At 39.6% G+C, this 12,718-nt stretch overlaps 2 protein-coding genes across 2 annotated transcripts in view; one reads left to right on the plus strand and one right to left on the minus strand.

The window, feature by feature from the left end:
- LOC116293078 (HEAT repeat-containing protein 1) overlaps positions 1-12,310 on the plus strand; it is a 47,153-nt gene extending 34,843 nt beyond the window's left edge. Inside the window, exons 23-45 of the mRNA XM_089030306.1 lie at positions 211-329; positions 930-1,054; positions 1,308-1,436; positions 1,981-2,226; positions 2,578-2,652; positions 2,721-2,781; positions 3,129-3,292; positions 3,408-3,460; positions 3,895-4,018; positions 4,471-4,611; positions 5,046-5,198; positions 5,399-5,449; positions 5,742-5,866; positions 6,537-6,636; positions 7,071-7,168; positions 7,401-7,620; positions 7,941-8,045; positions 8,145-8,215; positions 9,277-9,374; positions 9,653-9,831; positions 10,213-10,371; positions 11,238-11,349; positions 12,169-12,310. Of these exons, the coding sequence (XP_088886432.1) occupies positions 211-329; positions 930-1,054; positions 1,308-1,436; positions 1,981-2,226; positions 2,578-2,652; positions 2,721-2,781; positions 3,129-3,292; positions 3,408-3,460; positions 3,895-4,018; positions 4,471-4,611; positions 5,046-5,198; positions 5,399-5,449; positions 5,742-5,866; positions 6,537-6,636; positions 7,071-7,168; positions 7,401-7,620; positions 7,941-8,045; positions 8,145-8,215; positions 9,277-9,374; positions 9,653-9,831; positions 10,213-10,371; positions 11,238-11,349; positions 12,169-12,263 (2,803 nt within the window). The 3' untranslated portion in view covers positions 12,264-12,310. The remainder of the gene's footprint in view (positions 1-210; positions 330-929; positions 1,055-1,307; positions 1,437-1,980; positions 2,227-2,577; positions 2,653-2,720; positions 2,782-3,128; positions 3,293-3,407; positions 3,461-3,894; positions 4,019-4,470; positions 4,612-5,045; positions 5,199-5,398; positions 5,450-5,741; positions 5,867-6,536; positions 6,637-7,070; positions 7,169-7,400; positions 7,621-7,940; positions 8,046-8,144; positions 8,216-9,276; positions 9,375-9,652; positions 9,832-10,212; positions 10,372-11,237; positions 11,350-12,168) is intronic.
- The window catches only part of LOC116299159 (S-methyl-5'-thioadenosine phosphorylase), a 182,933-nt gene that overhangs the window by 83,044 nt on the left and 87,171 nt on the right, over positions 1-12,718 (minus strand). The window lies entirely within an intron of this gene.

Consider the following 12,718-nt stretch of genomic DNA (forward strand, 5'->3'; position numbering starts at 1 on the left):
ACTATCAATTAAGATGCTTTATAATAATTATTATAAAACAATAGTCCCTTTTCAGCACGTCAGAATGCAGCTCAATTTGGAGTACAAGATAGGATTCCAATTCTCATGAGATTGAAATTCTTTTGTTTTGCCTCTAAATTGAGATACTTTGATATCACATGCAAGGGGTCTATTAAATATTATGGTTATTGATAACCGTGTTTGTTTCAGGTGTGTGGAAATGGATTCCTCTTCACCAGTAAACTATGACTATATCATGCAGATATTACTGGGTCAGATACTCAGTATATGCCAGAGGGTGGGCAAAGATGGGAAACATGACAAGAAAGGTAAAGCTGCAAGATATTCATGATATCTAAGTTACTGTTTCTGTTGCTTGTGATGTCGATTGTAGGTGGTGATGGTGGTGGTCATGATGATGATGATGCATGGTGATAATGGTGGTGATGATGATGATGATGGTGCATGATGGTGATGGTGATGATGGTGCATGGTAATGATGGTGATGGTGATGATGATGGTGAGTGGTGATGATGATGGTGAGTGGTGATGATGATGGTGCATGGTGATGATGAGGGTGAGTGGTGATGATGATGGTGAGTGGTGATGATGGTGAGTGGTGATGATGATGGTGAGTGGTGATGATGATGATGGTGCATGGTGATGATGATGGTGCATGGTGATGATGATGGTGAGTGGTGATGATGATGGTGAGTGGTGATGATGATGATGGTGCATGGTGATGATGATGGTGAGTGGTGATGATGATGGTGAGTGGTAATGATGATGATGGTGATGATGATGGTTAGTGGTGATGATGGTGCGTGGTGATGGTGATGATGATGATGACAGTGAAGATGATGTTGATAGTGCATGGTGATTAATTTCATAAAATATCAATTAATCTTTTTCACATATTTTCCTTTCAGATAATAATTTACCAGAAGACAAATTCAATGTTGAACTTATCGTACAGTGTATCCGTGTATCTGATAATCCCCAGACACATCATCATGCTCTTCTCCTATTGGCTGTGGCAGCAAACCTCTTCCCTGTAAGTTTTAAGTTATTAGACTAGTGTACTGTAGTTTGATTTCAATATACACACTGATAAATTACTCCGTCTGTTAGTAAATGACGATATATGTGTTCCCCGTGTTTGATGGTCACTGGCCTCATGATATGGACAACACAGAGTATTATACATCTTTCTGATACTAGCATGGAATTGACGCAGTACTAACCACGCTACAAGTAGTGTATGCTTATGGATTTATTTCTATATTTCATTATTCTTATTTTTTTAGGAAAAAGTACTTCACAATGTCATGTCAATATTTACTTTCATGGGAGCAAATGTCATGAGACAAGATGATAGTTACAGCTTCCAAGTTATTAGTAAGACTGTTGATACAGTCATCCCAGCTCTTATACAGGTATTATAAAGTATTAGTCATCTTTGTATTTTATTGATGCCCTGAAACAACCTCTGGGCTAGTCAAAGTCAGGGCAAGGTGAACTCACAGATTCAACCTTAAAACAGACTCTGGGCTGATCTAAGTCGGGGCATGACTAACTCACAGATCAAACCCTGAAACAACCTCTGGGCTGATCTTAGTCAGGGCATGGCTAACCCACAGATCAAACCCTGAAACAACCTCTGGGCTGATCTAAGTCGGGGCATGGCTAACTCACAGATCAAACCCTGAAACAACCTCTGGGCTGATCTAAGGCAGGTCATGGCTAACTCACATCTACTGTAGCCTGTTAGGTTTTGTGTAGGGATGAAAACTGGAAACCTTGGAGACCATTAAAACTCTGAAATCAAAGGAGAGTCCTTACTAACTCTATTCACATGCAAAAGTCTAGTTATTTATCCCGAGATCCAAAAGGCTACACCCTTCTTGATTCCCAAGAACATATTCACCTAACCATTGATTTAAGACCTTGTTTTGATATATTTTCTATTTTACTTATTAGGCAGGAGAGAGGCAACAGCTTCCAAAGCTGGATTCTAAGGGATCACCTGCCGTCTCACTGGACGATATTGTTGCCATGGTAATAAGAGTGTTTGTGGATGCATCGCCACATGTCCCAGAGCATCGCCGTCTGCCTGTCTTTTCTCATTTAGTGTCCACTGTTGGTGCGTCAAGGTTTTTGCATGTGACATTGGTACTCTTGTTGGAGAAATATGTCATTCATTCGCCAGAAACAGAAGAGGAGGAGGTTAGTACATTTGCACCTTTTATTTTACAGCTATTACTCCCCATAAAGGGGCTCTTCCATGAGGTTTGAGCACTCCACACACACTACCATTACATTCGCTAATCATAACACTTATCTCACATGTTGATATTCATGGAGGAAGGAAACCGAAGAACCCAGTGAAAAAAACGTGGCAAGGAAGAGGACAACACATTAAACAAATGCAACTCACATATCAAATCATTATTTAAGCAAAACAATTATTTAAACCATATATAACGTTTTTTCAAATTTCTATTGTTATCTTTAATATATAGATCTATTAAGTAAATAAAGGGTTAATCTTAATGAAACTGTCTACTCTTATTACAGGATGGGACTGTTCATTCTCCACTTGATTTAGACTTTTGCTTGTCCTTGTGCCAGGAATTTGAGCCAGAGATCCAGGTAATGTCTGGTCTTTTGAAATCCTATTTATTTAAAGGATTCCTGATCATTTTATCTTTTTTTTACAGGCTGAAGGAGTGCTAAAGCTTTTACAATATCTAACAAAATTACCAGCAGAAAAGACAGATGGTAAGAGAGTCAAACCAGTAAATATTACCTTGTTATAATCATGGCTGTTAAACATTCTATGGGCCAAAAGTTTTACTGCCTGCATAAAAAAGCATTATCTGCAAGTGTCAGGACTCAAAAAACAGCCAGATATCTGACAATGTCGGCCCAGAATTTGGACTTGTTCGGTCAAATAATTGTCTTGCCGGTCATTTTGACCAGTAACGTTGAGCCATAAATGAGGTATGGCCGATATAAAACTAATTTGGCCTGTCATCATGACTGGCAACTTACCGGAATATACTGATTTAGTTTATGTGACACAGTTGTGTGTTAATTTTTTAAAATAAGATCTTCTATTTCTTTAGTTCCTCATCGCACCAGGAGTAACAGAAGATCAACGGCTCTGTTCTCAACCAGTTCACCCCTCTTTGACGTCCAAGCTCACACTGCTAAGCATTTACGACAGTTCAAGTTCATTGCCATGGGTTTCATCTCTACAGTGCTCAGCAGTGACGGCTTTGTTTCCCAGGTAAGTACGAGATAAAAATTCATGTCAGTTCTTTTGCTAAAAGTTTAATATCAGGTGCATCCTATACCTTTTCGCTCCAGTTATGCTCTTGTAATATGTGTATTTTTGTTGTTAGTTACAGGAACAAGAAAGCCATGTTAAAGATTCAATCCAGAATATATACCTAAGGTAATGTCTTATCGACAGAAGGTTCATACAATAGTCCCCTTCACAGCTCCCTGCGCCATCGTTAAAGGTAGCTGTGCCTTTGCATCGAAGCAAGATGAACGGTAAGCTTGCAATGATAAAGACAAGGGAATATTTGTCCAATGTGTTAAAGAAAGTTCTCTATCATTGCAAGCTCACCGTTTGTCTCACTTTGTTGCAAAGGCACCGCAACCTTTCAAGATGGCAGGGAACTGTGAAAGGGATTATTATGTCATGGCAACCATGTTGATTGTCAGGATTATTTTAAATCATCTTCAAACGTGAAAGAGCCTATGGTTTTGGCTTTCAACATGGCTGTCAACATGTAAAAGTATCTCTCGAGATCCTCGACTTGTTTATTAGTATAGAGGCATTATACATGTCTTATATCAACATCTATTTACCTCTGTTACCAGTTTGATAGAAGAGGTGCTTACATATGTAACAACTACATCACAGTATGCCGAGGGACAAACCCAAGGTACTGCAGGGAAGTTTTGGCGTGCACTCTTGCATCGTACATATGACATCATTGACAAGGTAAGACATAACATTGTCTGGTTTAAAGGTGTTTTGTGCTGGGTAAATATATTAAAGATGTAAATTTTGTTTTTTATCAAGTTATTCTTCTTGGGGGAAATCCAAGTTCTCAAGGCAAAATTGGAACTCCGTTTCTTTTTAAAAGGTTGATCCCTTGCTTTGGAGGCATATTATCGATATATAAATTCTTGGACTCAGAGCAAAAAATATTCTAGATTGTATGAGATATTTTTACTCTATCGCACAGTCTTCATCAGTCAGACGAGAGTTGATTCCACTCGTTGTTAAATTATTAGATTGTTGTACACCTTAGGGAGTATTTATCCTTTTCTGCAGTTCATGGTGGGTTTCTGTGCCTAATAGCTGTGGCCTCTTTGCCTTTGAAATTTATTTCCTTAATATTTAGGTTTGTTATAGTATGTTTAAGTAACCTGCTTGTGCTTGGTCAACAGGTCAATCAGTTGTTACCACCAGGGGTGTTCGTAGGTGTGATTCGTCAACTGCTTAGCAATTCTAATTCAACTGTCAGAAGAAAAGCAATGGAGCTGTTGAATACCAAGCTGGGACACAGAACTATTCATCAACAGACACAGGTGAGGATTGTGTTATGGTGATGATGACGTACCATATTGATGATGCTGTTGATGATGATGGTGGTGGATGTGGAGGTGGTGATGATGATGATGCTGATGATGATAATGGTGGTGGTGGTAGTGGAGATAATGTTATGGCAATGATGACATAGCATGTTGATGATGCTGATGATGATGATGATGCTGATGATGATAATGGTGGTGGTGGTGGTGGTGGTGGAGATAATGTTATGGCGATGATGACGTAGCATATTGATGAGGATGATGATGCAGATGATGATGATGATGATAATGGTGTTGGTGGTGTTGGTGGTGGAGATAATGTTATGGCGATGATGACATAGCATATTGATGATGATGTTGATGATGCTGGTGATAACGTCATGACAATGACATTTGATGATAATGATTTATATATTTTCTTGTTGCTTAAGGTTGATGAATTCATTCAGCTGGTGGAGGATCTCTTGTCTCTAGTCAAGACATGCGATAACAGTGAAACACCAGTCAACAGGCAGACTGCTCTGTACAGTCTAAAGCTGCTGACTAGAACCCTAGGTGAACAGCAACCTGCTATGTTTACTAAGGTATGACCCATCTATCTATCACATCTTGTTCCATTTATTCATCCATCCTGTTCCATCCATTCATCCACTGTACTATCCCACCCCACTACATAATATCCATTCATCCACACATCCCAATCATCCACCTTTATTTTATCCTCCATCCAGTTATCCATCCCATTCATTCATCTCTCACTTTATCTTGTGTGTTGTATTTCAAGGTGCTTGAAACCTGCATTGAAGTTTTCACCAACAAAAATGAAAACTCCCAGGTTAGTCGTATGACATAAAATGTCATAATATTCTGTCTGTCTGTCTGTCTGTCCGTCTGTCTGTCTGTCTGTTTGTCTGTCTGTCTGCCTGTTTGTATGTTTTCTGTCTGTCTGTCTGTATGTTTTCTGTCTGTCTGTTTATCCGTTTGTTTGTCTGTCTGTCTGCCTGTTTGTATGTTTTCCGTGTGTCTGTCTGTTTCTTTGCCTGTCTGTCTGTTTGTCTGTCTGTCTGTCTGTTTCTGTGTTTGTCAATGGTCTTCATAACATAACAGTCTGTATATCATTTTGCTAGGTGTCATCTAATGCCTTGCTGTGTCTTGGTGAAGTATGCACAGCCCTCAAGGCTAATGCCATCTCCTACCTACCAAGATTCATGCCAAGACTACTAGAGCTGCTGCAAACAACAGGACAGGACAGGTTAGATCTTGATCTGTGTTACTGTTGCTGGACTACTGAGGTTTCATATTGTCTTTGGGAATAGTTACATACTTCTATCATCATCTACAATGACAACATCATCTTATCATCGTATCCTGATGATGGACCAAAGTTCCCTGAAAGCTTGGATATTACAAATATCAAATTACACATAGAAGAAACGTTTTGATATTTAATTTAACTACAATAAATGAATCTAAACGTTCAAGTTTTAAAAAACTAATAATAGATCAAATTTTAAAAACTTACTAGTTACTCTGATACACTTTACTCTTCGCCCATGGTTTGTTCCTTCTTTTCCTTTATGGGTTTCTCTTTCTTTATTATTATTATTTTTTTTTACTCCAATCTAATTGCATTTGTTTTTGGATTTTCCTATTTCTATATTTATTGTAACAATTATCAAACAGTACCAAATGACCTATTTGCTACCTAACTCGATTAGCATTGCTATTTTTAGGTAGCAAGTGGTTCCTCAAATTTTATATACATATATTTTATTTACATTTTATACCTTGAAGATTTTCAAAGTACATCCACTTTCTTTGCTTATTTATTTTCTCATCAAACTCTTCAAACTTCAGAAAGCTAAAAGTTTTGAACGACGTATCATTTATTAAACCATGTTATATTATTGCTTGATTGTTAGGAATGTCCTGATATTGCTGTGTTCAGTCGTTACGTTACATAAGGTCACAGAGACATTACCTAATTTCCTCAGTCCTTACCTTGTCAGCATTCTACAGAGGGTAAGTGAAGAGGTTTCTATTTTTGCTCTTAGGTCCCGATTTTCTATTGAAATTTGCATTTTAAAATTGCTGTTGCTGCTGTTGTTGCTGCTGCTGCTGCTGCTGTTGTTGTTGCTGTTGCTGCTGTTGTTGCTGTTGCTGCTGTTGTTGCTGCTGTTACTGCTGTTGTTGCTGCTGTTGCTGCTGCTGCGGTTGCTGCTGCTGCTGTTGTTGTTGTTGTTGCTGCTGTTGTTGCTGTTGCTGCTGTTGTTGCTGCTGTTACTGCTGCCATTGTTGCTGCTGCTGTTGTTGCTGCTGCGGTTGTTGCTGCTGCTGTTACTGCTGCCATTGTTGCTGCTGCTGTTATTTCTGCTGCTGCTGAAGGTGCTGCTACAGGTAACGATTGCTGTTGTTGTTTTGTGGATATAATGTTTCATTCTCATTATGTCCTGTAGGTCACATGTCCTTCTCTGAACACCCTCAACAATTCAGAAAAAGACGAGAAGAAATCAAGTCTCGAAGTTCAGTTGCAAGATAATTTGAGCGCCCTAAGGTACAAAACAACCTTTCACTATTATGACTAAGGAAAGTTATTTTCACTGGATATGTGATTTTTCTATCATGTCTTGTGAACATGGAATAGTTACGACACTTAATCCCCTTAATCGTATGATATCGTTTTTACCCAACTAACCATCCTAACCACCCATAGTGCAAGCATTGTCCATACCAAACCCATAGGGTATGTAGATATAATTCTTACAGGTTTCTCTTTGCATTCCCAGGAAAGACATCGCACAAGTGATAACAGCACGTGTCCTAATCCCTGCTGTATCCATCTGCTATGATAGTATAGTCAATACAAGTCACGTGTCTATTCCACTGCTGATTGGTATTGTGCACGAGGCAATCACGTGCATGGATAAGCGTGACGTCACTTCCCATCAAGAACCGCTCTTCAAGTTCTTTTTAGTCGTGCTGGACTTCCGTGTGGTTGAACCACAGGTAGGAGCTACTCCTCACCCACCCTTCCCCCAATATAGAAATTTTAGCAAAGTTCAAAGAAGTTTTGACCAAAAGTGCGCGAGTGCCATGCACGATTGGTTTGAGCACCAAGACTCGACCCATGTGACATGCTAAACTTCTGTTACCTATTCTCCTCGCACCTCATGGTACATGAGGCCTCACAAAGCTCTGATTTTGGTTTCTGTAGTAAACCTTTTTTCATAGGAGCGGGTTATCAGCCTTCAGAACAACGCCCAACCTGGAGAACCAGTGACATGCTAAAGTAGTTTGTCAATATTTAATTGTCGTATTGCTTGCAGTGTGAACCAGACATCTTGGAAGACGTAGAGAGTATTGTCATTAGCACCATCTGTGGTCTTGTTATCAAAATGTCTGAAGCAACGTTTCGTCCAATGTTTCTCAAGGTATGTATGTAAGCTATCATCATATCCATCCATCTATCTTCATATCCAGGGGTGTTGTTGATTTGATATTAACGCATTTGTTTGTTTGTTTATTTGTAGCTTGTGGACTGGGCTACCAGAGGCAATGCTGACAGGGATCGTCTGTTGGTGTTTTATAGACTGTGTGACAGGTACGTTGAGATTATTGATGATGGAGGCGATGATGGTGGTGATGATGGTGTGGTATGGTGATGGTGATGATAATATTACGGGGATAATGATGGTGGTGATGTTGATAATGGGGAATAGATGATGATGATGGTGGCGGTGATATGATGGTAGTTATTGATGTTGATGATGGAGGTGATGATGGTGTGGTATGGTGATGATGATAATATTGCGGGGATGATAATGATAGTGGTGATGTTGATAATGGGTACGTTGAGATTATTGATGATGGAGGCGATGATATGATGGTAGTTATTGATGTTGATGATGGAGGTGATGATGGTGTGGTATGGTGATGATGATAATATTGCGGGGATGATAATGATAGTGGTGATGTTGATAATGGGTACGTTGAGATTATTGATGATGGAGGCGGTGATATGATGGTAGTTATTGATGTTGATGATGGAGGTGATGATGGTGTGGTATGGTGATGATGGTGTGGTATGGTGATGATGATAATATTGCGGGGATGATAATGATAGTGGTGATGTTGATAATGGGTACGTTGAGATTATTGATGATGGAGGCGATGATATGATGGTAGTTATTGATGTTGATGATGGAGGTGATGATGGTGTGGTATGGTGATGATGATAATATTGCGGGGATGATAATGATAGTGGTGATGTTGATAATGGGTACGTTGAGATTATTGATGACGGAGGCGATGATATGATGGTAGTTATTGATGTTGATGATGGTGGTGATGATGGTGGTGATGATGGTATGGTGATGGTGATGGTGATGATAATATTACGGGGATAATGATGGTGATGATGTTGATAATGGGGAATAGATGATGATGATGGTGGTAGCGGTGACGATGATTGATGATCGTGATGGCGATGGCGATGATGGTGGTGATGGTGATGATGATGATGACAGATAAATGATGACGTTGTTACTGCTGTTTTCGTTTATGCTACTTGTTGATAATGATTATGATGGTAATGATAATGATGATAATGATGGTGACGATGATAATGATGGTGATGATAATGATGTTACAATATCCCCCCAGCCTTGCTGATAAACTCAAGAAGCTGATGGTCCTGTTCGCTGGTTACATCATCAAGAACTGTGCTCTTCTGTTAGACGCTAATAACATTACTAAAACAGGTTAATACTCTCTGTCTATCCATCTATCAGTCTGTCTGTTCGATTGTCTGTCTGTCTTTCTTTCTGTTCGTTTGTCTGTCTATAAATTCATCAGTTTGTCTGTCTTTCCTTTTGTATGTCTGTCTGTCCATCTATCAGTCTGTTTTTCCGTCCGTCTGTCTGTCCGTCTGTCTGTCGTCTGTCTGTCCGTCTGTCTGTCCGTCTGTCTGTCCGTCTGTCTGTCTGTCTGTCTGTCAATATATCTGTCTGCCTGTAATTTCATGATTGTTATCTTGTAGAAGAGCCATTCTATGTGGTTCAAGGTGTGCAAGACAAACAAGCATCATCAGATCATGACAAGTCTTGCCTTCTGATCAACAACATCATGGATTGCCTACAGAAATGTCTGCTGCATTCCACACGAGGCTTCATGGATAAGGAAAGATTCAACTGTCTGATGCAACCTCTAGTAGACCAGGTATGTCGTTATACTGGTTATTATGTTACATACGCGGACCTTTTCCAGTCATGTTGGCTGGAACAATAGACTTCCCCCGGACGTATAGCCTCACATTCTAGCGCTTCAGGATAACACTACGCACAGTGAAGCAAAGGTTATCATTCTCATGAGAATAAGCATGGCGCCTTGTAATCAAGGTGTAACCATTCATAGATGTAATTACAAAGGCAGCACCTTCTCCTCAGTTATTTTAAGACCCTGAGTGTTGGTCCGGCTGGGGTTTGAACCACGACCTCCCGCACAACACACCAACGCTCACATCCACCCAAACAGGATGGGATTGACAATGTAATCTATGATCATCAGTGTTTCTCATGTTTTCTCTTCTATTCTTTGAAGCTCGAGAACCAGATGGGAAGCACCAGTGAATTCCAGGAACGAATAACTAATCACGTGGTTCCATGCTTGGCTCAGCTCGCAGTGGCTGCTGGGAGTGATGCTGAATGGAAGCCTTTAAATCATCAAGTGCTGCTAAAGACACGTCATTCATCCCCACAGGTTTGTACTGCCAGAAAATAACCCCTTTCCTCTCCCCCTTGCGGCAATAGGTAGTTCATTTTTGATTGTATTACGGGATTGCTGTAACAGCTGAAGAGTGAGAGTGATTTGAGTGAAGGTTGTTTTTCTGATTCCTTCATGATAATAGTTTATTGAGTCCTCTAGCAGTATAAAACTGAATTACGAACTGTATACGAAGATAAATAAAACTAAATTGATAAAGTATTTACAAACGGTATACTTAGACACTGCATTCGGTACTACGGTCACATCCGGTGACGTCATGACGCGCGTTCAATTCAGACTTTCCCGGCAAGGAGTTGGTGTCTGAGGCAGCACGAAATCTCCTAGTCTTCCTCGGCCGATGTAGTCATAGCATCATCTGTCACCCTTGCCTGTCCACACCATTGTAACATTATGACCCATTAATGATCAATAAAGCTTGCTTCTATTTGTACTCAGTACATCCGAGAACCCTTAACTCAATAGTTACTATTCTTTCTTTGTTCATTTACCAGCACAATATCGATCAATACGCCTTTATTTTATACACTAGCCTCCTGAGTGACAGCCAATCTTTATCTCTATTCATGCAATATCTTGTCAACACTCAACAGCTTCTTATTCTGAATCGATACAACCATAGCTCCCATACCGTACCATTTTTGGCATTAAACTTCATGTTTTGTTTATAGTTTTTTTCCCCGCATCTCTTATTAATCCTTATCATGTTTCGTGCGTTTTTCATTAGCCTTTTAGACCTCTCGCCCGAGTGTCTATATAGCTACCAGAGAGTCAAGTGTGTCGGCATATCCAATACATAAGTACTGTTCTAGAGAGTAAAAGTCTTTTTGTTCTGTCTTTAGGTTCGTTTCGCTGCTCTCAAGGCTCTCGAGGAGTTTTATCGACAACTTGGAGAAGAGTTCGTTGTTCATTTGTTACCAGAGAGTCTACCCTTCTTAGCTGAACTAATGGAAGGTAAATACCAGATTCCATCCATCCATCCATCCCTCCCTCCCTCCCTCCCTCCCTCCCTCCTCCCTCCCTCCCTCCCTCCCTCCCTCCCTCCATCCCTCCATTCATTCATTCATTCATTCATTCATTCATTCATTCATTCATTCATTTATCCATTCATTCATTCATTTCACCTTATTTATCTATATATTTACGATACACAATTTACAAATGGCAAGGGGACCTCCTGAAACCATTAGGCTTATAAAAGCAGAGAGCCTCCTTCTGTAATCAATCAAATCGTTCTTGGTTGAACATTAGATCCACTCAAGTAGACTTATTTTTGCTAAAGGACAACACTTCTCTTCGCTGTAATATTCTTTGGGGTGACATTATTGTGTCTCATCCCACACGTCATTACCTTGAGAACTCTTCTTCTTTTTCCGGTAAAATCGTAACATAGTAATATGAATGTGACAAAAAATATCGTACTTCCAAGAGCCTCTAGATGGGAGAACGTGCGCTTTTTCATTTTAACTTGCTTGGAAATTGGAGAAGCGTGGGGGACTAGGATAGATGAATATCAAAAGCAGGGAGTTACCGTAGTTCAGACAAGAATTTAAGAAAAAGATTTTGCTTTCCTGTTTTCGTTGACAAATACGAAAACAGGTTAAGTTTTGATTCTAAATATTTTTTAACTTTCAAAATCCCATCTGACCTCGTTTTCATGCCAATCAGTCCAGTCTCCTGCGCGTCTTCGTGAGATCTGAATACAGTCATACATTTCATGCACGTGATAGTATGAATTATATTACTCATGCTAGGGTTGTTGTTTCTCATCAGATGAGTGTCCAGAAGTAGAAGAGCAATGTCAGCATGTTGCGCAACAGATAGAGTCAATTATCGGGGAACCGCTACAGAAATACCTTGAATCGTAAAATGATGTACTGACAAGTTAGTGAGATTAAAGTCAGTGGAATCGAGAGATGATTTAGTCGTGGTTGTTGTTGTTGCTTTCTCTCTTCTTCTTTTCTTTCTTTCCACCCTCCCTCCCTCCCTCCCTCCCTTCTTTCTTTCTTCATTCTTTCTTTCTTTCTTTCTTTCTTTCTTTTCTTTTCTTTTCTTTTCTTTCTTTCTTTCTTTCTTTCTTTCTTTCTTTCTTTCTTTCTTTCTTTCTTTCTCATTACTCTTGTTAAAACGTATTACTCTGGCATCAGAAAGAATATTTTCAAGTTGTTTGAAGTGGAACAAGATAAGGGGGAAACCTCAATGAAAAAATAAATTAGGCCAATTGTAGTTTCTTTGAGCCTCCTTTTCTTTTATTCAAAGTAAAGGCCTTAAAAGTCAGAAACGCCTCACACGTTGATATCTATCCTTATGTCAACGAAATATA

This window comes from Actinia tenebrosa, unplaced genomic scaffold (genome assembly GCF_029948245.1).
Source record: "Actinia tenebrosa isolate PJP-AT-01 unplaced genomic scaffold, QUT_ActTen_1.0 PGA_scaffold15__27_contigs__length_11533743, whole genome shotgun sequence".
Classification (NCBI taxonomy): domain Eukaryota; kingdom Metazoa; phylum Cnidaria; class Anthozoa; order Actiniaria; family Actiniidae; genus Actinia; species Actinia tenebrosa.